The 17,800-nt window shown below is 49.3% G+C and overlaps 1 protein-coding gene and 2 long non-coding RNA genes across 3 annotated transcripts in view; 1 reads left to right on the top strand and 2 right to left on the bottom strand.

Annotated features, from left to right (window-relative positions):
- On the bottom strand, positions 1-11,558 carry LOC307202374. Its single transcript, XR_013832863.1, has 3 exons — positions 10,923-11,558; positions 10,260-10,379; positions 1-193 (listed from the first exon to the last, which is right to left on the bottom strand). It is a non-coding gene; the product is annotated as an uncharacterized lncRNA (long non-coding RNA).
- The window catches only part of LOC307202364, a 237,422-nt gene that overhangs the window by 50,369 nt on the left and 169,253 nt on the right, over positions 1-17,800 (bottom strand). The gene's annotated exons all lie outside the window — the stretch shown is intronic.
- Positions 8,678-17,800, top strand: part of PCK2 (phosphoenolpyruvate carboxykinase 2, mitochondrial) — a 20,691-nt gene continuing 11,568 nt past the window's right edge. Inside the window, exons 1-4 of the mRNA XM_079951872.1 lie at positions 8,678-8,824; positions 13,732-13,977; positions 14,186-14,370; positions 15,455-15,658. Coding sequence (XP_079807998.1) covers positions 8,688-8,824; positions 13,732-13,977; positions 14,186-14,370; positions 15,455-15,658 — 772 coding nt within the window. The 5' untranslated portion in view covers positions 8,678-8,687. The remainder of the gene's footprint in view (positions 8,825-13,731; positions 13,978-14,185; positions 14,371-15,454; positions 15,659-17,800) is intronic.

Here is a 17,800-nt window from a genome sequence, read left to right on the forward strand (position 1 = left end):
TCAATCAATCAACCAATGTGTTATGATCTTGGCCTCCATGTTTCATAAGCACAAGCAGAATCCTCTCCAGACCAACCCTCTGTTGCCAACCAGATTCCAGAGAAGGACAGTGTGGTGCAGCGGTTAGAGCGCTGGACTAGGACTTTCGAGACTCAGGTTCAGTTCCACCGTCTGCTTGCTGTTGACCTCAGGGCTGTCTTAAGCAAATAATAATAATAATAATAATAATAATAATAATAATAATAATAATTTATTATTTATATCCCACCCATCTGGCTGGGTTTCCCCAGCCACTCTGGGCGGCTTCCAACAAAATATTAAAATACAGTGGTCTGTTAAACATTAAAAGCTTCCCTAAACATGGCGCCAGGGTGCAAAGATCCGCCCGGTTGCCGAGTCCCAAGTGCACAGGGGGGCAGATTCGCCCACCTGCCTCAGCGTCTCGCGGGCTCGGTCGCCCCCAAACCCACGGTGCAGAGCCGCCCACAGCAGAAGAGCCCACTGCAGCGCTCCGACCGACAGGTGAACTCTTCCCTGGACTCAACTCTTGGGCCCCGGACTCTCGTCCTGGCGCCCCTGAGAGCCCAGAGCCCAGGTGCCCAGCACCCCTAGGGCCTATGGGTAAGACGGCTCTGCTAGACCTTGAGCCACCAGTAACAATGTTTCAGCCTAACCTGCACCACAGGGATGTTGTAAGGACAGAAGAAGCACCATGGATGCCCCCTCGAGCTCCTCAGAGATATGTTGTTGTTGTTGAGTCGTTTAGTCATGTCCGCCTCTTCGTGACCCCCTGGACCAGAGCACGCCAGGCCCTCCTGTCTTCCACTGCCTCCCGCAGTTTGGTCAGACTCATGTTTGTAGCTTCGAGAACAGTGTCCCACCATCTCATCCTCCGTCGTCCCCTTCTCCTTGTGCCCTCCATCTTTCCCAACATCAGGGTCTTTTCCAGGGAGTCTTCTCTGCTCATGAGGTGGCCAAAGTCTTGGAGCCTCAGCTTCAGGATCTGTCCTTCCAGTGAGCACTCAGGGCTGATTTCCTTCAGAATGGAGAGGTTTGATCTTCTTGCAGTCCATGGGACTCTCAAGAGTCTCCTCCAGCACCAGAATTCAAAAGCATCCATTCTTCGGCGATCAGCCTTCTTTATGGTTCAGCTCTCACTTCCATACATCACTACTGGGAAAACCATAGAAATGGAGGAAGTGAGAGATTTTACTTTCTTGGGCTCCATGTTCACTGCAGATAGTGACAGCAGCCACGAAATTAAAAGACGCCTGCTTCTTGGGAGAAAAACAGTGACAAACCTGGACAACATCTTAAAAAGGAGAGACATCACCTTGCCAACAAAGGTCCGTATAGTTAAAGCTATGGTTTTCCCAGTAGTGATGTATGGAAGTGAGAGCTGGACCATAAAGAAGGCTGATCGCCCAAGAATGGATGCTTTTGAATTCTCGTGCTGGAGGAGACTCTTGAGGGTCCCATGGACTGCAAGAAGATCAAACCTCTCCATTCTGAAGGAAATCAGCCCTGAGTGCTCACTGGAAGGACAGATCCTGAAGCTGAGGCTCCAAGACTTTGGCCACCTCATGAGAAGGGAAGAAGACTCCCTGGAAAAGACCCTGATGTTGGGAAAGATGGAGGGCGCAAGGAGAAGGGGATGACGGAGGACGAGATGGTGGGACAGTGTTCTCGAAGCTACCAGCATGACTTTGATCAAACTGCGGGAGGCAGTGGAAGACAGGAGTGTCTGGCGTGCTCTGGTCCAGGGGGCCACAAAGAGTTGGACACGACTAAACAACTAAACAACAGGAATAGCTGGGTTTTTTTTTTCTCCAGCGACAAGATATTGCAGCTTGTGAATGGAAGCCTACCAATGGAGAAGATATCTGGATTTCCTTCCTCCCCAGGAAAGCTAGTGATCTCCTGGACAAAACTAAGCAGGCTCTAGGGTAAAAATGTGGTTTTTTCCCTAGGCAGGCAGTGCCACCTGGTGGCCGGAGTCAGCACAGCACAAAAAGAGATCATACAGGGCTGTCTGATATACAGTGTACCTTGGTTCTCAAACGCTGAAAACCCGGAAGTAACTGTTCCGGTTTCTGAACGTTTTTAAGAAGCCGAACATCCGATGCAGCTGTTTCCGGGGCGCCTGCACCAATCGGAAGCCGCGCCTTGGTTTTCAAACATTTCAGAAGTCAAATGGACTTCCGGAACGGATTAAGTTTGGCGCTTTTGTTTTTGCTATTTATTTTGTGTTTTTGCTTTTGAGGCTTTTTTGGTTAATTTGTTGTTGTGACTGTGTGGAACTCAGTTCAGCTACTGATTGATTGTGTGACTGTGGAAATGGATAAAAGCCCCCCATCCAAACAATGACTATTCATGAGGGCTGGTAAGGAGGAAAAAAAGTTAATTTTAATTTTTATCATCTATAATACTCTTATTTATTTTATAGTACAGTACAGTACATTGTTTATTGCTTTCATTTTACGGATCAGTGGTCTCACTAGATAGTAAAATTCATGTTAAATTGCTGTTTTAGGGGTTGCTTTTAAAACTCTGGAACGGATTAATCCATTTTGCATTACTGTCTATGGGAAAGTGCGCCTTGGTTTTGGAACGCTTTGGTTTTGCAATGGACTTCCAGAATGGATTAAGTTTGAGAACCAAGGTGCCGCTATATAGCATTCCTCCAGTTTTGAAGACTGATTATTTCTTAGTGCTCTTTGCATGTGCTCAGAGGCTCCTTCTACATTCTTACCACCAATGACTTTCCCCTACAACAACCCACCTGTGGTCTGTTGTGTGGAAGCCTGACAGCTGGAAAAGACAGGCGGCTGTCATTCTTCAGACCAGCCTTCTCAAGAGCCACAAAGTCGCCAGAGGTGAGCGGAAACTGCCTCTAGGCAACCACGCAGAGGAAGCTTTACAGAAGGTTGTTCCTGTTTGTTATGTACTGAGTTGAATAGGATCCAAAAGGCAGCAGTCTGATTGGTCCTAGAACAATAGGATTCAGAATGCAGCAGTCTGATTGGTCCTAGAACAATAGGATTCAGAATGCAGCAGTCTGATTGGTCCTAGAACAATAGGATTCAGAATGCAGCAGTCTGATTGGTCCTAGAACAATAGGATTCAGAATGCAGCAGTCTGATTGGTCCACAGGAGCCACCCAATCCAGCTCCAGGTAGAAGTGAATCCGCAACCTGATTGGCCTACAGGTGAATCCCGGAATTAGCCAATCACGTGGGGCCATTGTGTAAATAATGTATACAAAGCAGACATTCTGGGGGAACTTCCATTCCTCCTCACCACTATGAGCTGAAGAAAGAGCATGAAATCCACTCTCGACTCTGAGTATATTTCACTGTTATTCCTCATAGGCCTCCATCAGTCTATGGCCGACCGGCACATTTTTGTCATGTTCACAAGCTGAACATGAGTCCTCAGTGTGATACAGCAGCAAAAAAAAGCTAATGCCATTCTAGGCTGCATCAGCAGTAGTATGGTGTTCTGGTCAAGGGAAGTCATAGGTAAAGGTAAAGGGACCCCTGACCATTAGGTCCAGTCGCGGATGACTCTGGGGTTGCGGCACTCATCTCGCTTTACTGGCCGAGGGAGCCGGCATACAGCTTCCGGGTCATGTGGCCAGCATGACTAAGCCGCTTCTGGCGAACCAGAGCAGCGCACGGAAACGCCGTTTACCTTCCCGCCGGAGCAGTACCTATTTATCTACTTGCACTTTGACATGCTTTCGAACTGCTAGGTGGGCAGGAGCAGGGACCGAGCAACGGGAGCTCACCCCGTCGCGGGGATTCGAACCGCCGACCTTCTGATCGGCAAGCCCTAGGCTCTGTGGTTTAGACCACAGCGCCATCCACGTCCCCTATTGAACAATGTACTCTACTATAAAATAAATAAGACAGTATTGTAAAGGTAAAGGGACCCCTGACCATTAGGTCCAGTTGTGACCGATTCTGGGGTTGCGGCGCTCATCTCGCTTTATTGGCCGAGGGAGCCAGTGTACAGCTTCTGGGTCATGTGGCCAGCATGACTAAGCCGCTTCTGGTGAACCAGAGCAGCGCACGGAAACGCCGTTTACCTTCCCGCCGGAGTGGTACCTATTTATCTACTTGCACTGGTGTGCTTTCGAACTGCTAGGTTGGCAGGAGCAGGGACCGAGCAACGGGAGCTCACCCCGTCGCGGGGATTTGAACCACCAACCTTCTGATCGGCAAGCCCTAGGCTCTGTGGTTTAACCCACAGCGCCACCCGTGTCCCTAAGGGAAGTCATAGTCAGACTCTATTCTGCCTTGGTCAGGCCACCTGGAAAGTTAAGTCCCATTCTGGGCACAATTTAAGAAGGATATTGACTAACTGGAAGGTGTGCAGTGGTAGCCCACCAAGATGATCAAGTTGGTCTGGGAACCAATTATCAAGGGTCTGGCCAAACTAACAAAATGGATTTCAACAGGGACAAATGTCAGGTTCTGCACTTAGGAAGAATCAGGTGCACAAATATAGGATGGGGGACACTTTTCTTCCTAGCAATACACGTGAAAAAGATCTAGGGGTCTTGGTTGGCCACAAGCTGAACATGAGTCAGCAGTGTGATGCAGGAGGAAAAAAGGGAAAGGTATCCTAGGCTTCATCAACAGTCCTGTTTAGGGAAGTTTTTAATGTTTGAAGTTTTAATGTTTGAATAAGTTTTTAACGTTCTGTTGAAAGCCGCCCAGAGTGGCTGCGGAAACCCAGCCAGATGGGCAGGGAGAAATAATGAATTATTATTATTATTATTATTATTATTATTATTATTATTAACCGGGTCAAGGGAAGTCATAGTATCACTCTATTCTGTCTTGGTCAGACCACACCCAGAATACCGTGTCCAGCTCTGGGCACCACAGTTTAAGACGGATATTGACAAGCTCCAGAGGAGGGGTATCTTTAGCCTGGAAAAGAGGAGTGTGATGGCCTGGGAATCCGATTCAGAGGCTGAACCGGAGGAATCCCAGCCTGCACAGGAGTCCCCGCCTCCAGGGCCGGCTGAACTGGGGCAGGGCCTTGATTCTGAAGCGCCTGCACCTGTGCCGGATCCTCAGGAGCAGGCACCAGGTGAATCCACTCTGGCTCCAGAGGTGGTTGAGGACTCAGTGCCTGCAGGTGAGTCTCCCCCTGGGCCCAGTAACCCTTCAGCCTCTCCTGAACTGCAGAGGCTCAGGGCAGAGAGGCGAAGGGAACTGGTTTCTCCCAGGAGGAGTGTTCGCCTTAAGGCCAAGAGAGGCAGGTCTCCTAGGGGCCGGGGCCGCCCCTGGCCTCAGAACAGATAAAGGCCAGTCGGCCCGGTCCCAGGTTGTGGGAGCAACGTCGTTGAAGAGCTGTTTCAGCCAGCATCCAGTCCTGTTTCCCCCAGAGTTCCTGTCCTTGCCCGGCTTCTCGCTGTGGACCCCACTTCGCCCGTGGAGGACTGTCTGCCGACCCTCAACTCAGGTCTTGGACCTTGCCCCACGGTAACCTCCCCCCTGGACCATCACAAGGAGACTGAGAGATGATAGCCGTCTTCAAATATCTCAATGGCTGTCACATGGAGCAAGTTTGTTTTCTCCTGGTCTGGAGGGTAGGACAAACAGAGGTTGGAGGGCCGTCTGTCATGGATGCTTTCGTTGAGATTCCTGCCTTGCAGCGGGGTCAGACTAGAGCACCCCTGGGGCCCCTTCCATCTCTGCCATTCCATGAGATAAAAATACCGTATTTTTTGCTCTATAAGACTCACTTTTTCCCTCCCAAAAAGTAAGGGGAAATGTGTGTGCGTCTTATGGAGCGACCACAGGCTGCGCAGCAATCCCAGAAGCCAGAACAGCAAGAGGGATTTCTGCTTTCACTGCGCAGCGATCCCTCTTGCTGTTCTGGCTTCTGAGATTCAGAATATTTTTTTTCTTGTTTTCCTCCTCCAAAAACTAGGTGCGTCTTGTGGTCTGGTGCGTCTTATAGAGCGAAAAATACGGTAAATAAAAATTCTCTGCAGGCAGAAAACAAGTACTTATAACATGACCTCCAGCTCAGGCTCCATAAAGGAGGGAGCACGGGAGGGGGTGTGGCCTAGTGGGTGTGGTTCAAAAAGGGGCGGGGCCACAAGATCAAGAGTCAGGGCCTGCCCCTGCATAGAACATCCACGCCTACTGGGGAGAAAGTACAGTCAGGTTGCGTTTTTTTGGGTTATGGACCGCCGAAACCCGGAAGTACCGGAACGGGTTACTTCCGGGTTTCGGTGGTTGTGTATGCGCAGAAGCGCCGAATCGCAACCCATGCGTACACAGATGCGCCGCCGCGGATTGCGAACACTGTGGGTTGCGAACGTGCATCCCGCACGGATCATGTTCACAACCTGAGCGTCCACTGTATACAACACAGTACCTTGATAAATCGCCCCAGAAAATTTAGTATGTACTTACAGTGGTACCTCGGGTTACATACGCTTCAGGTTACAGACTCCGCTAACCCAGAAATAGTGCTTCAGGTTAAGAACTTTGCTTCAGGATGAGAACAGAAATCGTGCTCCAGCGGCACGGCAGCAGCAGGAGGCCCCATTAGCTAAAGTGGTGCTTCAGTTAAGAACAGTTTCAGATTAAGAACGGACCTCCGGAACAAATTAAGTACTTAACCCGAGGTACCACTGTATTTTCCCCTAGAGAGGGAACTTCAAGTGGGCGACACACATCACTGTACGTAGATTAAATCTATCATCCTGGTACTTCTCTCGGTGGTGCAACTAACACACTAGTGCATTTGGGTTTACCGTCATCCCGCAAATCTTTATGGGAATCACCATTTGCAATTTAAAGACTGCTGTCCACTGATGGAGATCTAGATCCAGGTTTGGGGCAAGTAACTCTTTGGTGCAATAGCCCCAGCAGTGATTTAAAATCACAAAACCCGCAGCAAAGTATGGGACCTTTAAAACAGCCCCTTCCAAGCTCTTCCAAAGTTCCTCTGTTCTTCTGTACTAAAAAGATACCACACCTGTGGCCCGGTCAAGATGGTTTTACTTACAAACTTCTCAAAGGTCATATTCCTGTGCTGCTCTATACAGCAACAAGAAAACCCAGGCAGCAAAACTTAGCAGCAAAGAATTGTAGAGTTGGAAGGGTCATCAAGGCCAAACCCTGCAGTTACAGAAATGAGTTTAAATGTTCCTAAGTGGAACAACTGATTGGTTCAAAATTGGGAAAGGAGTACGACAAGGTTGTATATTGTCTCCCTGCTTATTTAACTTATATGCAGAATTCATCATGCGAAAGGCTGGGCTGGATGAATCTCTAGCCAGAATTAAGATTGCCGGAAGAAATATCAACAACCTCAGAGATGCAGATGACACAACCTTGATGGCAGAAAGTGAGGAGGAATTAAAGAACCTTTTAATGAGGGTGAAAGAGAGCGCAACATATGGTCTGAAGCTCAACATCAAAAAAACTAAGATCATGGCCACTGGAAATTAGGCAGTGAGAGATTTTACTTTCTTGGGCTCCCTGATCACTGCAGATGGTGACAGCAGCCACAAAATTAAAAGACGCCTGCTTCTTGGGAGAAAAGCAATGACAAACCTAGACAGCATCTTAAAAAGCAGAGACATCACCTTGCCAACAAAGGTCCGTATAGTCAAAGCTCTGGTTTTCCCAGTGGTGATGTATGGAAGTGAGAGCTGGACCATAAAGAAGGCTGATCGCTGAAGAATGGATGCTTTTGAATTCTGGTGCTGGAGGAGACTCTTGCAAGATGATCAAACGTATCCATTCTGAAGGAAATCAGCCCTGAGTGCTCACTGGAAGGACAGATCCTGAAGCTGAGGCTCCAAGACTTTGGCCACCTCATGAGCAGAGAAGACTCCCTGGAAAAGACCCTGATGTTGGGAAAGATGGAGGGCGCAAGGAGAAGGGGACGACAGAGGACGAGATGGTGGGACAGTGTTCTCGAAGCTACCAGCATGAGTTTGACCAAACTGTGGGAGGCAGTGGAAGACAGGAGTGCCTGGCGTGCTCCGGTCCAGGGGGTCATGAAGAGTCGGACACAACTAAACAACAACAACAAAGTTATTAGTCCAGATGCAGGTTTCTCCAGCTTTGGGTCTCCTGCTATTTTTCAGACTACAACTCCCATCATCCCCAACTAGGGAATTGCAGTCAAAAAACAACCGGAGACCCAAAGTCAAGAAACCAAGGTCTAGAGACACAAAAACGCCTTGTGAGCCACGTTCATGGTCTGATCCCGGAGCAAAGTTGATCATTGAGTCAGTGTGTTTGGCTGTCACATTGAGTAAGTGTGTTTGGCAGGGACAGCTGTTGGGCAGAATTCCCGCATTGCACGGGGTTGGACTAGATGACCCTCGGCTCCCTTCGAAGTCCATGATGATCTCAGAGGGTAGACTGCAAAAATAAAACAGAAAGCCCTGATTTTCCTTTTTTTTGGAGGGGGCGTGACCTAGTAGCGCCTGGCCCGGCAGCTTCCTCTGCGCTCTTAACCCCTTCGTGCCTGACTCCCAGTGGCAGAGCCTGGAGTCAAGCGCTGTCTCTCCCTCCGCGGCCCTTCCTGGCAATTGCGAGCGGCTCTTACATCATGCCCGTTTGCAGGCGGCGGCAACGTGGAGAGGAGGACGGAGGAGGAGGAGGAGCGGGGCGGGCGGGGGGCCCGTCCCCCAGCAGCCTATGGGGCGGGCCAGGACGTGGGTCTCCTCCCCCTTCCTCTTTAAATCGGGCGCCCGGACGCCTGGGTCCATCCTGCGCTGCGAGGGGGCTGCGGGAAGGGGGGACGCGATGCCGGCGCCTTACACGCGGATCCTGGGGTGAGCACACGCCCGCCGTGGCCCCCTCGACTCCCTCTGTCTGCACCCCACTTCTGACTCTCCCTGACCCCCACCCCCGTTTCAATGCATCACTGAAACCCCTTCCCCTTTCTTCCCCAGTCTCCAGCCTCCGCGATCTCGCCTCTCCAAGCCTCTGTCCCTCTCTCTCTTTCCACCCCCCACCCCATCCTTGGCCCCCCAACTTCTGCTTCAGTCCTTTCGGCAGATCTCATGGAGTTCAAGGGAATGACCTTCGCTTCGAAGGGTGTCACCCCACTCTTCTTTGGGGTGGTCCTGGAGGAGAGGGGTTCGCTTAAGTGGGGCGGGGCGGGCGGGAAGACAAAATACCCATGTAAAAAGCAAACAAGCATACCCCTCCCCCCTGGTGTGTTTTTATTCCATAATAATCTGCATGTGATTTTTAAAATAACGTGATGCCATTCAGGAAAAAATGCAACCCAAAGCTCCTCTTACTTCATGTGACTGGAGTAAGAACGGGACTGTCTGGGGGGGGGGGGGGGAGAGAAGTCCAGCCTCAGTTTGCACGGTCTGTGAAATGGGTATAAGGCGTCCAGAGCCGTTTGCTTCCGCCAAGCGAGGCCTCCTGTCCCTTCCCAACTGTGCTCGTGCATTCCTTCCTGACACATAGTTGAATATTGCAAGGGGCGTGAACTAGATCACCCCCCCCCCCGTCCTTTCCAATTCTTGAGATTTGATGATCCTGCCTCTATCTCCTTTAGAGATGCTCCCCCTCCCTTTATTCTGTCTGTCTCCCTTCCTTGTCTGTGCCCCTGCCTAAGATGCAAATGTGGACCCCCTTCTGAGGTTAAAACTCTAAAACTGTACCCCCCCCCCAATTGTGCGAAGGAGCTTCTAAATTTTGGGTGCCCTGCTTCCTTTGCAGGCAGAGTGCTTGCAGCCGGGGACACAGATGGGTCCTTGTGCTCTGGCAATGCCACCCTTGTTTGTTAGGCGGCCTCTGCCTCCTGCTTCTCGCTCTCCACGTCACCCACAAACACCCTCCCCCCCCCTTCCACTACAACCTTTTACCCATAAGAGGAAACAGCAACACTCTAAGCCCAATCACCTCTGCTTTGTTTTAACAACTCTTAATATTTCCTCTTCGATTGCCCTCCTCCAGATAAACCAAGGCTGGGACACTAATCCGGGTCCTAAAGAGTTGCAGGAAGATCTTTCTCCCTGCAAACAAACACACACGCTGCAATCTCCAGTTGCAGTACAGGGTCTCATTCTCTCCATGCAAGCCTCCCAGCCAGCTTGAACCGTTTTATGGCTGTCAATCTCCTGGCTCCAGATTACCTCACCTTGGCTACCTTCTTTAGCCTTTGGACACACAAACAAAACACACACAGAGGGCTGCTCTGTAAAATGGGAGCAGCGACAGCTTGGGGGTGACCGTAAAGCAAATACGCACATTTTAAAACGTGGGTATGTTGCACACACGGCTTCCAGCCCCATCTCTGCCACAGAGTCATTTTGTGGCCTTGGGTCAGTCACATTCTCTCTCTCTTGCTCCGTGCCTCAGTTCCTTTACCTGTAAAATGGGAGCAATATTCAGTCATAGTTGGTTTATTTAGAGCGTTTGTACCCCGCTCTTCAGGGTGGCTTACATACAATCAAAACAAGACAGTTGCTACCCACAGGCTTATCATTTAACCCCCTCCCCAAAGGGGGGGAAAAAACCATGACACACAAGGAAAAAGGTACAGGAGGGAAGAGGAAACTGACACTACAGGATTCTTGTGGTGTGTGTCCACTTTTTAAAACAAAACAAAACAATGAATGGAGTGTTCTTCAAGAACAATCCATTGCGACGTCCTGTAGCCTGTCTGCAAGACAGTCCTTCTTCCCCGCCACACACATCAAGCGTTCCCATTTTACAGATGGAAACTGAGGCCGGTGGGTTTTTTTTTTTTTTTAAAGTGTCCTGTCAGAGGTCGAGCAGTTAGGTAGGTGGAAAGGTGCAAAAGCTGAACCCTCTCCGAATGAATCGGAAGGACTCTGTTGGTCCCCGCAGCGTCGGAGTCAAAGTGGCTGGGGAGGAAATCAGTGGGGGAGAGGAATTGCGGTAGCTCACAGGTAGGGCATGCACAAGGTCCCGGGTTCAATCCCCTGGTAGGGGCCGGAGTTCTCCTCTGAGGTTGTTGCTTGATCAAAGCAGGATCCAGTCTCCTTAATCCCCCCACCCCACCCCGTGCAAAGTTGCAGACAAAGTGGCACACTTTTTGTGATCTGATCTAGGCTTGTCTCCCCCCCCCTTCTTTTTTAATTAAGACAACTCCCCGTGGTAGTGGGGAGATACCACATGGGAGCTGTGGGGCAAGGCGGGGAGGGCCTGCGCCTCTATCTGGGAACAACATGTTCCCGCACGCAGGCAGGCCTCCGACCCGGCGCCCTGGGGGCATGGCCGGGACCTCCCCCCCCCTCCCGCTCCGCCGGGAGCCTTGGCTCGGGTGAAAGTCCACGCCACCGTGTGGCCTGGCCCTTTGCCCTTTGCCCTGCCGCCTGGAGCCCAGCCAAGGCTCCTCGACTCCTCACTGTGGGTCCTCTGCCAATCCGGGGGGTGGGGGAGAAGCAAACCCTTTCCCCAGATCTCCCGTGCAAGGGTCAGCGAGGTGCGTACATGCTCACAAACAGTCTAGGGTCCACAGATCCACACCTGTCGATATTGTCCTAAGACAGGCGTCCTCAACCTCAGCCCTTCAGATGGGTTTTTTTTTTTTACTACAACTCCCATGATCCCTAGCTAGCAGGCCCAGTGGTCAGGGGTGATGGGAATTGTAGTCTCCAAAACATCTGGAGGGCCGCAGGTTGAGGAAGCCTGTCCTAGAATCTTAGAGGCGGAAGCATAGCTCTCAACGTTTCCCTTTTTTAAAAGGGAAATTCTCTTATTCCGAATAGGATTCCTAGCAAGAAAAGGGAAAAGTGGACAGCTATGGGTGGAAGGGACCCAGGGGTCATCTAGTCCAACCCCCTCTAATGCGGGAATCTCGACAAAAGCAGCCGTGACAAATGGCCGCCCAACCTCTGCTTAACAACCTCCAAGGATAGGAGAGTCACCCTGGTCGCACGCACACAAGTTCACGAGCGTGCACACAGAGTTTTGTGGCACATGGTGCATGCATGTTAGGCACGGAGCTGGGCTTTGCCAATGGGATTTTCCTGCTTGCCTTGGCGACAAAGGCATTAGGGCAGGTGCTTGTTATTTCACCCTTGAGCAAACCTCCTGATAACTTGCGAACGCCATGTTTTATTTTAAAAAAGAAAATACGCTTTGAGCGGGGAGGTTGCTAGCAAGGCGGCATGTGTGCCATCCTCTCCCGTCCGCAACCTGCAGCTTTGCGCATAGGGGACAGGCCGTAGCTCGTTGGTAGAGCCTCCAGAAAACCCCAGGTTGTGTCCTTCCAGGTAAGACTCCCTGCCCAAAACCAGCGTTCAAAATTCGCCAGGGGCATTTTGTACCCGGCTATTGGCCACCTGTGGCCGAGTGAATATGCCCAGGCGCCAAGGATGCTGCCTGATTTCTCCCCACATGCCTGGGGATCCTTGGGTATGCCTTGTTTTTTCACACCAGCAACACATCCTGTCAAATTATAGCCGTGATGTTTTATCCGCACGGTCAGAATGAATTTCGGGAACCCAAAAGTCATGCAAGGAAATACGACTTCAGAGCTGTCCAGCCCCAAAATGGCAAATGGACCTTCGGTTTTGGCGACTGTAATCCTGATTCAAGGATCCATTCACTGCCTAGTTTATGTATCTGAGTTTCTAGCCCTGCCTGAAATTCTGGAAAGCCACTTTTGTCCGGTGTAAACAATAAGGAGCAAGGTGGACCGATGGTCTGACTCAGGGAAAGGCACCGTATTTTTCGCTCTATAAGATGCACCAGACCACAAGACGCACCTAGTTTTTGGAGGAGGAAAACAAGAAAAAAAGTATTCTGAATCTCAGAAGCCAGAACAGCAAGAGGGATCACTGCACAGTGAAAGCAGCAATCCCTCTTGCTGTTCTGGCTTCTGGAATAGCTGCGCAGCCTGCATTCGCTCCATAAGACGCACACACATTTCCCCTTACTTTTTAGGAGGGGAAAAGTGAGTCTTATAGAGCAAAAAATACGGTACCTTCAGATTTTCACCTATTACAAGTATTCATCTCAGTGTTTCGCACCTGCCCCAGGTGCTGTTGTGCATTGTGGGGAAATCTGCCAGCATTTATGCTATACCTTCTCTCCATTCCCAAAAGGCAATTTAAGTTAGAGTCCCATTATCACTCATTTTGGCGATGGCGCTGTTTCATTCCACGTCCTCATTTTTCTCTTGTGGCTCCAGCCTGTCTAACACGCTTGGTTTCAACCTTGAGGCGGAGGTAGCTTTTTTTGGGGGGACACTGACTTTTGGGGGGGACGTTGCATATAAACGTGGGCCGCGTAGAGATAAGCGCACCCCAATTGCGCATTCCCAATGTGTTGTTTATTGCCTAGATTTGAAAATGACGAGCAAGGCGCCTGGGCCTCTTGTGCGGAAATGCGCCCGCGCTGTTGTGCAGCGGCATCTAAAGTTTCTGGGGAACGCAGGCGTCTGGCTTTGCGCATAAACTCCAGCACACATGCTCACGGGTCGCGCACACACTGCTTTTTGCCTGCCCAAGCTTGCGTACAATTTGCACATTTTGGAAGGCTGTGGGTGCCCCCGGGGGAATCTCTCTGCCTATTTCTGCACGATTTAAACGCTCTGATAAGGACTCAGGAGAGGCCTGGGCAAACAAGAGGCCTGGGAAAATTGAGATGCCCATCTATGTTTCCTCCAGCTCCACTCCTTTTTATTTTCTTCTGCTCATGTGGCTCCATGCTTGATCTCTCTCTCTCTGTGTGTGTGTGTGTCTTGCAGGCTTGGAGCCTCGTCTCTCAGATGTTGGTCTGTAGCCCCAGTGCGCTGGGCGCATGCCCCACGGGTGCTCCATGGGGACCTGGGCAAACTTTCAAGCCGGGTGAAGGAGTTTGTGGACCACGGGGTGCGACTCTGCCAGCCGGACAGCGTCCACATCTGCGACGGCACTGAGAAGGAGAATGTCAAAATCTTGAACTACCTGGAGTCTGAAGGCGTCATCAAACCACTGGGGAAATATGAGAACTGGTGAGCGCATTGGAGGGCGGGAGGCAGCTGCCCCCAGAAGCGCATGGCCAGCACATGTCCTGCAGAGCATTCTGGGAGGTGGCTCAGCAGAGCCACCGGCCGGGGGGGGTGGGCACTGCCGCCACAATCCTGTCATTGGTCGGCTACGCCACGCAGGTTTGGGGGTGACAGAACAAACCTTGCTTTTCCCCTCTGTCTTCCCACGTAGCTGGCTAGCCAAGACAGACCCCAAGGATGTCGCACGAGTGGAGAGCCGTACGGTCATTGTGACGGAAAACCAGAGGGACACAGTACCCATTCCTGCGCCGGGGGTCAAAGGGCAGCTGGGCAACTGGATGAACCCACAAACATTCAAGGGAGCAGTGGATGAGCGTTTTCCTGGCTGCATGAAAGGTAAAGAGAGAATAGACAGTGAATAGGACAGGGAGACTTTCTGAGAAGAGTTGGGCTAAATTCTTATTATTATTATTCCCATCTGTCAGGGTTGCCCCAGCCACTCTGGGAGGCTCCCAACAGATATAAAAACACAACAAAACATCAAACATTAAAAACTGTCTTCAGATGTCTTCTAAAAGTGGTGTCATTCTTTATCTCCTTGACATCTGCTGGGAGGGCGGGTGCCACCACCGAGAAGGCCCTGTGCCTGGTTCCCTGTAAAACCTCGCTTCTCGCAATGAGGGAACTGCCAGAAGGCCTTCGGAGCTGGACCTCAGTGTCTGGGCGGAGCAATGGGGCTAAATTCCTCCTGGACCTAGTTTATTTTTTCTCTAGCTGTCCATAGGCCTGTCCTTCTGCTCCTTTGCACCCTGTTAGCTCATTGCTTCAAATACATATCCAACCCACCTCAAGGGATGTCTCCACCCACAAAAACTCTCCTTCTGTGATCCAATGACTCTTCCTTCAGTTGTGCCCCTGTGACTCCTTTGTTTTTTATATATTTTATTTTATTAACATAGAAAACACACGCATATACATTTGCACAATACACATACACAACACACTACCTAATTTTCATAACATAAAACATACCTACACTACTCTATGTAATACCTACCTATACTATACATATCAACATACCTTCACACCTACCCCATATGGACACTGACCAAGTGACCTGACTTCCAGCCGTTCTTGTTACGCTACTTTATTTTTCCAACTAGCTTAAACGTGTTTCATTATTTCTTTAATCTCTTCTCTTAACTCTCCTTTCACTCTAATCATTTTCTGGATTCACTCCGTATCTGCCAGAAATTCTACTTTTCCCACCTAAATTTTGATGTGTTCCTTAAAGATTGCCTACTCCTTATTCACTTTTTGTACCATGTCTCCTCTTATCCTCCCTGTTAGCTCGGCAATATGGAGGTATTCCATCATTTTAGGAAACCAGCCTGTTTTAGTTGGGACGCTGCTGTTTTCCCAATTTTTGGCAATCGATAACCTTGCTGCCTGTGACTCCTTTGTGCCTCCTCTCCCACAGGCCGCACCATGTACGTTATCCCCTACAGCATGGGGCCCATCGGCTCGCCTCTCTCCAAGATTGGCATCCAACTCACGGACTCGGCCTACGTGGTAGCCAGCATGCGGATCATGACCCGGATGGGCACGGCCGCTCTCCGCACGCTCGGCGACGGGGAGTTTGTCAAATGCTTGCATTCGGTGGGGCGACCTTTACCCCTGGAAGGTGAGAGGGTCCTCTTTGGGATTTCGGAAGCGGGGGGGGCACCCCTCTTGGGACCCCCCAATGGTTAGGGATGAGGCTCGGGTTTCGAAGCAGTCTCTTGCTTTCCCCCACTGAGCCTTGGTCAATGGCTGCTAGCGGAATTAAAATCCTGGGATTGTAGAGTTGGGAGGGACCAGGTCATGTGGTCTAACCCCCTGCCACGCGGTGTGGTATCTTTTTAGTACAGAAGAACAGAGGAACTTTGGAAGAGCTTGGAAGGGGCTGTTTTAAAGGTCCCATACTTTGCTGCGGGTTTTGTGATTTTAAATCACTGCTGGGGCTATTGCACCAAAGAGTTACTTGCCCCAAACCTGGATCTAGATCTCCATCAGTGGACAGCAGTCTTTAAATTGCAAATGGTGATTCCCATAAAGATTTGCGGGATGACGGTAAACCCAAATGCACTAGTGTGTTAGTTGCACCACCGAGAGAAGTACCAGGATGATAGATTTAATCTACGTACAGTGATGTGTGTCGCCCACTTGAAGTTCCCTCTCTAGGGGAAAATACAGTGGTACCTCGGGTTAAGTACTTAATTCGTTCCGAACGTCCGTACTTAATCTGAAACTGTTCTTAACCTGAAGCACCACGTTAGCTAATGGGGCCTGCTGCTGCTGCCGCGCCACCGGAGCACAATTTCTGTTCTCATCCTGAAGCAAAGTTCTTAACCTGAAGCACTATTTCTGGGTTAGCAGAGTCTGTAACCTGAAGCGTATGTAACCCGAGGTGCCACTGTAGTAGGCTCTGCTCTCCCACGATCCTCTGGAAGTGCAAAAACTCTGCCAAAGACTTCCTTCTGCTTAAATTATTAGTAGCAGAGAGAGATTGTGTAGGGAAATGCCAGTTTAGATAAACATTTTTTTAAAAAAATTATTTTTTTATTATTATTAAAATAATTCAACATTCATACATACATGTTACAAATATACAAACATACATTTCATACAATCCTTGAAAATATTCATTACATACCCACACTCAATCCCACAGATACTTCCTTTTCCCTCACCCCACCCTTGTGTTAGACTTCCAATCTACTCAATTGCAATTTCTTTCCACTTCTATTACTTTCTCTCACACACTTTTAAACCAATTTTCTACTTCTTTTTCTGTGACACCATCTTATTTAGTATTTCAGTATTTATAACGGAACTTGTTTATTCTAACAGGAGTTCTGATTTGTCAGTATAATTTTGCAAGTATCCTTTAAACACCTTCCAGTCCCTCTCTATCTTCTCTTTTGAGATCCTTGTTTAGCTCTAACAAAGATCCTTAAAGAGTCGGAGCTTTAGTGTGGCCACATTCTCACCAGATATTTTAAAGCTCTGTGATAGCGCTTTGAGCTGTCATGGCTCCCCCCAAGGAATTCTGGGAGATGTAGTTTGTTAAGAGTCTTTCGGAGACACACATTCCCCTCTCACGGCTACAGTTCCCAGAGTGGTTTAACAATAAAAATCCTCTTACTCAAAGGGTATACAATATAATTTGCTTTTTTGTTTGTTATGAGAGTTGGGAAATTCGTGGAAGGGAATCTTTTTCGACCTTAGAGAAACGTCTCAAGAATAAGTATTGATATATAGGTTTGGATGAGAGTTAAGATTGGATAAAGTAAAAGTGGTTTTTAAAATAAATTAAATTACTTAAATGAAAATAAGGTTGGAAGGATTTGCAGAAATAACGATTTGAACTAGAATACAAAAATGGGAGGTGTGAGGAGGTCAAGGAAATAAGTAAAGGAAGAAAGTTTTGCAAAGGTTTAATCTGTTCTTTTTTCTTTTTTTCAAGCGAGTGTATTTTCTTTTTTGTTGTTGTTGTATTTTTTTTTGTATTTTGTATTTTTCTTTTTTTCTTTCTGTAACTCTTAAACTTTGAATAAATATTATTTTTTTAAAAAAAACACAATAAAAATCCTCTTGACAGGGAGCTCTGGGAATTGTAGCTCTGTGAGCGGGTCTCCCAAGACCGTCTTCTTCAAACCTTGCATCCCCAGGCATTGTCAGACTACAACTCCCACCGCCCTCAGTCAATGGTCAGGGATGATGGGAGTTGTGATCCAGCGCTATCTGAAGAAGGCTGATCTGAGAGCACCCAGCTCCCAGGATT

Source organism: Podarcis cretensis (assembly GCF_951804945.1).
Source record: "Podarcis cretensis genome assembly, chromosome: 13".
In the NCBI taxonomy this organism is placed as follows: Eukaryota; Metazoa; Chordata; class Lepidosauria; order Squamata; family Lacertidae; genus Podarcis; species Podarcis cretensis.